The sequence below is a fragment of the Bos mutus genome, chromosome 13 (assembly GCF_027580195.1).
Source record: "Bos mutus isolate GX-2022 chromosome 13, NWIPB_WYAK_1.1, whole genome shotgun sequence".
NCBI classification, from domain to species: Eukaryota; Metazoa; Chordata; class Mammalia; order Artiodactyla; family Bovidae; genus Bos; species Bos mutus.
In genome coordinates this window covers 68,396,989-68,408,054 of record NC_091629.1, presented here as the reverse complement: position 1 = coordinate 68,408,054, position 11,066 = coordinate 68,396,989, and the positions used below count along the sequence as shown (strand labels likewise).

At 37.6% G+C, this 11,066-nt stretch overlaps 1 protein-coding gene across 1 annotated transcript in view; it reads left to right on the top strand.

The window, feature by feature from the left end:
- Nucleotides 1–2,042: 2,042 nt before the first annotated feature.
- The window catches only part of MCM10 (minichromosome maintenance 10 replication initiation factor), a 29,345-nt gene continuing 20,321 nt past the window's right edge, over nt 2,043–11,066 (top strand). Inside the window, 7 exon segments of the mRNA XM_070382037.1 lie at nt 2,043–2,067; nt 2,307–2,411; nt 2,550–2,678; nt 4,550–4,721; nt 6,746–6,911; nt 8,630–8,797; nt 10,169–10,285. Of these exon segments, the coding sequence (XP_070238138.1) occupies nt 2,043–2,067; nt 2,307–2,411; nt 2,550–2,678; nt 4,550–4,721; nt 6,746–6,911; nt 8,630–8,797; nt 10,169–10,285 (882 nt within the window).

The following is an 11,066-nucleotide window of genomic DNA, read 5'->3' as shown; positions in this document are numbered from 1 at the left end:
AAATGAGGAAGTGAAAGTAGATAGGAGAGCGAATAGGCTTTGTAAATTTTGTTCTAAGGGCAATGGAAAACTAATTAGAATTTTATTAAGGGAATACTGCGATCTGACTTATGTTCTTAAAAGATTGCAGATATTGCTGAGGAAAGAAAAGATCATTGTCGTGTTTACACAGAGAATAAATTTCAGAGGGACAGGGAATCTAATACAGTATTCCAGGCAAAAGATTGATGGTGACTTGGACTAGGTTAAACTAAATGGAATAAAATATAGCATCAAAATTTGGGGATGAAATGAAAGCACTGGAAATGTAGCACTGAATGCATAAGTGGAAAAAGATGATCAATCTAACATCAATAACTAAAGCTTTTTGAAAATAAAACTATAAAAAGAATGGCAAGTTAAACACAAAATAAGCAGAAGAAAATAATGGGAAAAAATGAGACCAAAAATCAGTGAAATTTAAACTAAGAAATCAATAGAAATCGATGAAACCAAAGCTGGTTCTTTGAAACAATCAATAAAACTAATAAACCTCTAGTCATGTTAATTAAGAAGAGACACATATTACCAATATCAATACACTATGAACAAGTGGAACTTGAAATTAAAACACTCTTAACATCTACATTAATATACCAAAATGAAATGCTTAGTTATAAATCTAGTAAAATATGTATAAGATCTGATGAAAGACAAAGAACTAAATAAATGGAGAGATACTCCATGTTCTTGTACAGGAGACTCAATATTGTGAAGACTGTCCCAACCTGATCTACAGATTCAAAGTAATTCCAATTAAAATCCCAAATTATTTTGTGGCTATTAATAAAGCAAAAGATCCAGAATAGCCAATACAGTATTGAGGAGAACAGTTGACGATGACAGTAACTTCAAGACTTACTATAAAACTACAGTAAAAAGCAGGGTGGTACTGGTGAAGAGTAGATAAATACATGAATGGAACAGAGTAGAGAGCCCAGAAGTAGACCCAGAGAGTCCACTAGTCTTTGACAAAGAAGCAAAAGCAATTCCATGGAGAAAAGACAGTATTTTCAACAAATGCTGAAATGCTGGCACAATATCCAAATATGAGAAAAGATTCTAGACACAGACCTTACCTTTCACCAAAAACTAACTGAAGCCACCAAGCAGCAGCAGTAGCAGCAGTCACCTTATGTAATTTGTCTTTATGCATAGATCACATCTCCCAAATTAGGCGTCTTTGCCCACCTTGCCCAAAAGAAGCATTAAGTGATTATGATTGATAGATCAGATCAGATCAGTCGCTCAGTCGTGTCTGTTGCAACCCCATGAATCGCAGCATGCCAGGCCTCCTATCTATCACCAACTCCCGGAGTTCACTCAGACTCACGTCCATCGAGTCAGTGATGCCATCCAGCCATCTCATCCTCTGTCGTCCCTTCTCCTCCTACCCCCAATCCCTTCCAGCATCAGTCTTTTCAATGAGTCAACTCTTCACATGAGGTGGCCAAAGTATTGAGCTTCAGCATCAGTCTTTTCAATGAGTCAACTCTTCACATGAGGTGGCCAAAGTATTGAGCTTCAGCATCAGTCTTTTCAATGAGTCAACTCTTCACATGAGGTGGCCAAAGTATTGAGCTTCAGCATCAGTCTTTTCAATGAGTCAACTCTTCACATGAGGTGGCCAAAGTATTGAGCTTCAGCATCAGTCTTTTCAATGAGTCAACTCTTCACATGAGGTGGCCAAAGTATTGAGCTTCAGCATATTCCTGACATCTTCTCTGATACGTATTTTTTTTATTTACATATATATTTTTAATTGAAATATAGTTCATTTACAGTGTTATTAGTTTGAGGTGTATAGCACAATTATTTGACATTTTTATAGATTATACTCCGTTTAAAGTTATTAACTGAATATTGGCTTATTCTCTGTGCTGTACATTATATCCTTGTATCTTATTTGTTTTGTGTTTTAAATATGGAAAGATTCACAAATTTGTATGTCATCCTTGCTTAGGGGCCATAATCATTTCTTGACTCTTAAAAACTTGTCAACCATGGACATGTATCTAACTGTCAGTAGTACAAATTCATAATCAGCTTTGGTATTAGAGATTTGTTTACTGGAAATACCATGTTTACTTCTCTAAGGGGAACTATTTAAGGTGCAAAAGTTAATTGTGAGTTCTCAGTATGTGATTCTGTTGTGAGTCTCAAGTTTTGGAGGTGATGGGTAGACATCAAAAATAATTTCAGCACTTTCATTATGTATGATATTTCGTCTGGTCTGGTTTTTAAATCAGTATATTTTTTCCCCCTAGATGAAGTAAGGAAGTTGCAAGAGCAAATGAAGTCCTTACAAGAACAGCTGAAACTAGCGACAATTAAACAGCCTGCAAGTCCAGCCCTTTCACGTAAAACCCCAGGTAATCAAACTAATTCTAGGGATAGTATGCATTTCTATTACAAAGAAATCATAACATTACTTCTGCATCCAACTCCTGGTAAAACAGTTTTTGAACCCCTTTCTAAATTTTCTTTACTAATTTCTTTTAATCAAGTAGATAAGTCTCCACGTCCCCCTCTTAAGGAGAAGAAAATTCAGGAGTCATTGTGCTTTTCTGCGGAACTTGACGTCCCTACTCTACCAAAACCCAAGCGAGTGGCTCGGACACCAAAGGTCTCACCTGCAGGTGTGGTACTCATGGCCCCTAGTTTCTCACTGCCTGGGCTCTGTTTACAATATATTTTGGTACTATTATGTATGGGTGTGTGTGTTGGTCTGTCTTACCTGCCCATTGAGAAAAGTAAGTTTCTTGGAAATGGGAACTACGTTCTATATTTCATAATCTTTGTGTACATCTCAAAGTGCTTAGAAAATACTTGGGTAGAGAATAAGTATTTAAATGCTTAGTGGATTCAATTTTTTTTGGTTCTATAGTCCTGTAGTTGAATTATAGTGAAGTATAACCACTGGGTTGAGTTCTTATGCTAGAAAGCTAGAGATTTAATCTTCAGGCTGTGAGACTGAGGCACAGTGAACTCTTTAATAAAATGGTCAAGTTTTATTTGAAGCCAGAGGGTTCATTCTTAGAAAAGTCATCTTTGCCAGGAGGATAGAGTGGTACTCAAATAAAATCCTATTTCAGCACATAACGTATATATGCACAAAATAAAATGTAAAGGATTTGTAAACTCTGTATTGGTTTTGTTGTACTGTCTTTTTGCCCAAAGCAATTACTCTTTGGAAGATCTAAGAGAAAATGACCTGAAGATAACTTGGCTTAGAGTAAGCAGCATTTTATTGATCACACATGTTCAAAAAGGCCCTTTTGACTACCATTGGCTTATGACACAGCAATACAGAATGGCTGTAGTCTCTGTGTTCATATTTATTTGACAACAGATGATATATTCCATGCATCCACTTATTATAGTGTTCATTCCCTTAGGACCTCTGATATTACTAAGGTATTTTATTAGACAGTGTTCAAAGTTGGGTTTTGGGGCATTGAGATAAGGGCATGGTTTCTGGCGATTTAAAAAGTTCCAAGGTTACCCTGGCCTCTGCCTTGGGAGTAGTGATCCAAAGTCACTTTGAAAGTAAATACCAATCTTATTTGAGAGAGAGTTATACTTATTAAGGAGAATACCCAAACTTTCCGACCCTCAGGAACATTATCAAATGCTTGTAAAGTATGAAAAGAACCATATCAGAATATCCTGGGTCCCCTAACACTCCTGCTTCGCGCCCCCCGCCCCCCATCCCCACTCCTGCTACTGCTGCTAAGTCACTTCAGTCGTGTCTGACTCTGTGCGACCCCATAGACAGCAGCCCACTAGGCTTCTCTGTCCCTTGGATTCTCCAGGCAAGAATACTGGAGTGGGTTGCCATTTCCTTCTCCAATGGATGAAAGTGAAATGTGAAAGTGAAGTCGCTCAGTCATGCCCGACTCTTAGCGACCCCATGGACTGCAGCCTACCAGACTCTTCCGTCAATGGGATTTTCCAGGCAAGAGTACTGGAGTGGGGTGCCATTGCCTTCTCACACAAGTGAAATGAATTGAAACGAAACAAGAAAACAAAGGGAAGCTAACTTTGAATGTCTTTCAGGTAGAATTTGACCTGTGCACAAATTTCCACTAATTACTGATTTCAGAAGGAGGGCTGTTACTCCCTTATGAAATCTACCACAGTGCTCTGTATATGGTGAATATTCAAGAAATGGCATTGCACAGAGAAACCGTGTTTTAGAGTAGAACTGATGCAGCCACTAGCCACTTGTGACTAATTAGATTACAAATTAAGGCATTAATTTCCTTAGACACACTGGTCAGTTTCAGGTGGTCAGTGTCCACCTGTGGCTGGTGGCCGCCACATGGACAGCAGTGGTATAAAACATTTCCATACACAGGAAGTTCTGGACTATACTGTAGAGGTTTGGGGGTAGTACAGAAATGATCCTGTGGGTTTCTGTTATTCTCTCAAGATTTGACATGTGTTGATTAAAAAAGAAACAATTCTAATAATGTTTAATTATCAGTGTGGTTTTTATATTTTCTAGAGCCCCAATGCTCACCTTTGAAGATGACAAGTGTACCCTCCCAACCACTCCGAACAACTCCTGGGAACAAGCCTGGTGGGGTGACTAGGGATCAGAGTGCAGGGACACCCAGGAGCTCTGGGGAGATGGCTCAGGAAGTCTCCGTGGAAGCCTTCTCCGGTCTGAGGCTCAGGTCAGTAATTGTGACAGCACTCTCTTTCACTCTGCTTGTAGGCCCCACAAGATGCCTCTTCTTCCTAGGGACTGAGCCTTCCAGAATTAGTGTGTTTGTACCGCTGAGTCACATGAGACGTATAGCTCTTGTACTTGACCATACTAGGCCTTTGGCACTGAGTTTGACTCAGTGTATTTACATATGAATAAGGAAAGTTTTCTCCTGTTTGTGTAGAGGATAAAAAATATATGTTCTTTAAAATGAAATCAATAAATAATAAGTACTGTATTTAATCAGAAACTAGTAGGAACAATGGTAGAGACTATTCTTAAATAGTATTCTTGTAAAGGAATATACAGTTTAACTAGGATAGTAGTATCTTTCTATAATTAATGTTAATAGAAATAACTGCTCTTTTGTATTATTATGTGGAGAAATTAAGATATTCAGGCAAAATACAAATGGGAAGTGGGAGAGAGGCTCAAGAGAGGATGTATATACACTTACAGCTGATTCACATTGTACAGCAGAAACTAACACAACATTATAAAACAATTATCCTCCAATTTGAAAAAAATAAAAATAGAAATACATCCCAGGATCAGTTCAGGGAAAAACCTGGACTTCTAAGTCTTCTGTGTCTACTGCTTTGCACCTTTGTTATTACTGCTCTTGAAGCCCTGGGCTTCATGTCTCTACAACATCCTTACTCTGAAACCAGATTGCCTTTAGTACTGTCTGAGTAGCCAAGTGCAACCCCTCTAGAACACCTGAACCTTGTCAGCCTAAACTAAAACTGCTAAGCTTTTAAATTATATGTTATTGACTAAGGGGAGAACAAGTGACTGCTGACATGCAGTAGAACTTTATTATAATAACTCCATACTCTTCAAAATTGGGGCGGATCAATATTTTAATTACATTTAAGACAGAATCCGAGGAATGGAATATAGTAAAAACTCACTGACGAAACTTCAGGCTTCTTTTTCAAGGTAAATGTGGCCCTTCTGAGATAATACTGCCTTTCCCAGTGGAAACACCCTAGAGATAATAAAGATGTTGCTGATGCGAGTATTGCTATACATTTGAACTGAATGGAAGTAGACGAAGTTGAAACTAGTCAGCCAAAGCTTCTGTGGGGCCTACAAATTTAGGGGGTTGCAGAGTTGTTTGAGTCTTTCTTATGATTGTTCTACCTGAACCTCAGAATCTGAAGATGCTCTGTAGGATTGTAGCTTTATAGTAACCTGTTAACTCAGAAATCAAACAAGGAAAGGATTTCTCCACTTATGTCAGTGTTTCCCTCCTGAATATTCTTTATTGTTGAGTTAGCCCTTGGAGTTTCTATTCTAGAAAACTTCTGAAAGAGTCAAAAAGCTTGTTTTCTCCTGACTGCTTTCTCTTGTCCTAGAATATGTTATATGATCCAACATGAAACAGATTTTAATATTCAACTAGAGAAAAACAATTTGCAAATTTTATGAGTTTTAACCAGTCATTAGAAACGAGAGTATATTAATTGAAGCTCGAGTCAGTTCTTTTTATTATGTGAAAATGTTGGCTTTTGAAAAATCTAATTAGAAATAGTAGAACTTATGAAATTCTCACAGAATTGATGGAATTGAAATATCTTAATTTACCTAAGCAATTCATGATTTTGTATAGTATATTAGAATTCATAAGAACTTAAATAATTTGTGGTCTTTACTTTCTACATAAGTCCCAGTTCTATATCCGTGGAAAAGCAAACCTGATCTTTAAAATTATCTCCTTCTGGGGAGAAGGCCATGCTGTATAGCATGGGGATCTTAGTTCCCCAATAAGGGTGGAACTCGTGCCTCCTGCAGTGAAAGCACAAAGTTTTAACCACGGAACAACCAGGTAAGTTTTACCTACTGAAAAAATATGGGCTTTATACTAAGCCTCCCTGAGAACAGGTGCTTTAGAGATTTCTCTCCATAATATCTCTTCTAATGAATTTGCTATAGTGCCCGGTTATCTCTTAGAGTAATAATCTACAAATCACTGGTGTCTTGACCCAGAAAGCCTCGAGTATCCTCCACAGAAATGAACAAGAAAATGATCGGCCGAAAACTTATCAGACTGTCTCAGCTCAAGGAAAAGATGGCACGTGAGAAGCTGGAAGAAATAGACTGGGTGACGTTTGGGGTTATATTGAAGAAAATCACTCCACAGAGTTCTAACAGTGTAAGCTATTTTATTAATCAGCTGTTTCATCACAGATTGGCAGTGGAGACTCACGTTCTTGATTTGTTACCTAGAGCCCATCAGTGTTTCATTTTGTAGTCATTGCTATTAAGTTCTTAAATTGCCACACCATCACCTGGTTGGTACCAGAGGGGGAAATATGTAAGGAAGGCCCTACTTAAAGAAGGTCTGGTTGGATAGGTTTCTTGAGCTTTTTATTGTCCACATCATTCTTACTCATTTTACTTGTTGTTTGGTAATGCCTGTGGATGCCCTACGGCTCTGAGTAATCCCCCTTGTGGAAGGGGAGTACGTCCTCAAAGATCATTTGAAGAGCCTTATTAGATGTAAGATGTCAGTCACTGAAGTCCTGATATTGCTGACCTGTGCCAGTACAGGATGGTACATTTCATTTGACAAATATTACAAGAGGTCTGATAAATTTTAAAATCACAGTTGACTGAGGAATAACAAAAATTATTCTGTGGCTAAGTCAGAAAAGCTGAATTCTAAGCCTCATTCTCCATTTATCAGGAGCCTTCTGGTATTAGGTGGCCCTTACTCTTTCTTTAAGGACATCCATTTTCTTATCTGTAAATTGAAGGAATTGTCTTTTGATTACCTGAAAGGCTGTCTCTAAAATACTGCAGATTATCTTGTTCAAAACTAATTTCATTCTCCAGTTTTGATCTTGTTCAACCTTAAATTTTTTTATGAGCTCTGACACCAGGAGTTGAGTTTCAGATTCTGAGTCCTGCTCTACATCTGGTCTGTTTCAGTAAATGTGAACAAGTCTGGTTTTCATTTGATTAAGTTCATAATTGCATCACCACTGGCTATAATGACATTGAAATAATAGGTGTGAAATTTATCTGAACTTCTCTAAGAATGGCGTTGTATAAATCCTGGGAAGAATAATTATAATACTGGAGTTTAGGCAATAATTCACTACAACCTGTAGCCATACCCACTCTGGGCTGCCTCTGTGAAATAGCTTGATTCAGTATTGTGTGAACTGCTTTTTTTAAAAAAAATCTATAAACATGGAAGTTGTTCATATTATATGTGGCTAGCATTTTGAGTTTCTTGGTATGTGATAGTATTTCCAAAATTTTAGAGTTAAATACAACCAGTTTTCTTTAAATGATGCTGTTTTTCTTCTAAGCTAAAGAAAGATTTAGAAGCATTGAACTGAAACTTCCTTATTAATAGTAACATAATGATAAATAATATTTATTAAATATATATCAGTAAATTTTTTCTTGAAGTATAGTTGATTTACAATGTTGTGTTTTAGGTGTACAGCAAAGTGATTGTTATACATATGTAGATATGTTTCATGTTCTTTTCCATTATGGTTTATTACAGGATATTGAATATAGTTCCCTATGCTTTACAGTACTAGTCTTTATCGTCTAAATATTTTATATAGTAGTTAGTGTATGCTAATAACAGAAAGAAACAAAGTTAACAAGTTAACAAGAAAGCTGTTTCTTTCTGAGGCTTGCCTTTCTTCACCTTCATTTCTAAAATGAGAAGAAGCATACCAAAGCCTTGAGAAAGGATTAATTTATAATTAACAGACATTCTGATGATAATCTATTCAGACTGGGTCATGCTTAGATATTTTCCACAGTAGAACACTTGAACTGTAAATGAAGACTTTGTAACCCATTGTTCAAGATTTATTAAAGATAAGCATAAATGATTTGCTCCAGGGGAAAACATTTAGCATCTGGCGACTGAATGATCTTCGTGACCTGACGCGATGTGTGTCACTGTTCTTGTTTGGAGAGGTTCACAAAGAACTCTGGAAGACAGAGCAGGGTTCTGTCATAGGGCTGCTCAATGCAAACCCCATGAAGCCCAAGGATGGTTCAGAGGAGGTAAGACTCTGTTTCCATGGGTTTGTTTGGGTTTTTTTTTTGTGGTCTTTATAACTTGGCTGAGTTCTATCAAAAACCTTTATGCTGGTCTACCTCCAGGTAATAAGTCAAGCTTTTGTATTATTTTGACTCCATTTTACTGGCTTTTTGTTTGTCATTCATTTCTTACCTGCCAGTATTCTGAATTTCAGACTACGCTAGAATATTTTATGAGAACTTATTTCATTATATTTTTTCAAATTCATTCCAAGCTTCCTGGAATTTATTTTTCAGTTCTTGGGCTCAGGTTCCCTTCCATCTCCTATGAATATCCTTGATAGCATCAGGAAGGAAGGGTTTATAGTTGAGGAGGGTTTGTTCCGTTTGTTAGTACAATCGTAGCTGCAACTTAGGAATTTTGGTTTTTAAAGTGACTTTTCATTGTCTTAAGCAGCATTAGAATTTGGGTTACTACCTACTGATTCTCTAGTAAACTGCAAACCTAGGTACATTGTGAACACTAACAGTTTCTCCACAGGAGTCAACAAGAGGCTACTGCTTCTGTTATAGACACATTATATCAGGAGGAGTAAGAGACAAAGTTGTTGCATTCATTGCTTTCACAAGAGAATAGCAACAAATCTTCATTTATTGGTTTGGAAGGTGTTTGGCCACAAGTAACAGAAAAGCTGCGCTATAGTTCTTTGTAATGGTAGACACTGAAGTTTTTGTTTTTCTTGGATAGTAAAAAATCCAGACATAGGCAGTGTCAGTTCAGTTCAGTGTAGTTGCTCAGTCGTGTCTGACTCTGCAACCCCATGAATTGCAGCACGCCAGGCCTCCCTGTCCATCACCAACTCCTGAAGTTCACCCAAACCCACGTCCATCAAGTCGTAATGCCCTAATGCCAGAGCTGGTGTCCATGAATCTCTCAGATTTCCCTCTTGGTCACAAGATGGCTTTGAAACCCTAGCCATCACATCTCCACTGAAGCCAGGAAGTCAGCCAGCCTCTTCACTCTGCTTTTATAGAAAAGCAGAAGCTTTCCTGGCTACCTTCCCTGCAGACTCCTACTTCAGTCTCATTGGCCACAGTGGAGTTACATGACAATCACTAGCTGCAAAGAATGCTGGGAAAACAGGGAACCTGCTCTATCACTCAAGGCTGAGCGTTAGGATTCTGATAGTAAAGATGCAGGAGGGAACAGAGAACTAAATGTCTTCTCTCTCTCCCATTTCTACAACTGTTTTACAGGGCACTGGCTTCAAATCCCAGGGCACTGATGAAAGGGATAAAAAGCCTAACTCATGCCAACCGTTATTATATCCATTCTTGCTGGTGAGGGGCCATACCTTTGTTTGCTTTTAATTCCCACTACCTCTTTTTCTACAGATGTGCTTATCTATTGATCATCCTCAAAAGATCTTAATTATGGGGGAAGCTCTTGACCTGGGAACCTGTAAAGCAAAGAAAAAGAATGGAGAACCATGTACACAGATTGTGAATTTGGTAGGTTTAAGCTTTGTTGGGGTGGTTTTTGCTAAAGAAAGAAACTAATAGGAATAAATTTTAGGCACTTTACCTGTAATGACCTATTTGGAACTGAGTTTCCTACATAATAGGAAGCTTCAAAGTGAGAAAGTAAAATGTGTGGTTAATAATGGCCAGTTTAAAAAGCTGAGGGCGGGGGAAGGATTTAACCTCTTAGGAAACTGATCTTTTATTACCAGCTGATTGGGAACTTTAAGAAAGACAGAATTTTAATTTGCCCTCAATTCTTTCTAGTGCTGAAGATCAAACACTAGTGATGAAATACACTGCAACCTTGTTTTAGCCAGTACATAGCTGTATTCTACCTTTTATTAGGACTCTCTTTTTTGAAAAGTAAATAAACATTGTACTGAGATAGAATGCACATACCAGACCATTCAGTTTTGAAGTGCACAATCTAGTGATTTTTAATGTATTCACAGGGTTGTGAAATCATCTCCACCAGGTAATTTCAGAACATTTTCAGTCCCCTTCTAAAAACCCATACCCACTAACAGTAATTCTCCATTCCCCTTCTCCTCCAGTCCTGGCAACTACTCATCTACTTTCTGTCTATAGATTTGCCTATTCTAGACGTTTCATACAGTGGAATTGTATAATGTACAGCCTTTTGTATCTAGCTTCTTTGGACTTAGAATAATGTTTTTAAGATTCATCTGTGCTATGCTCATGCTACAAAGCCTTTTATCAGCACTTCATTCCTTTTGGTATTTGAATAACACTCCATTGTATGGATAGA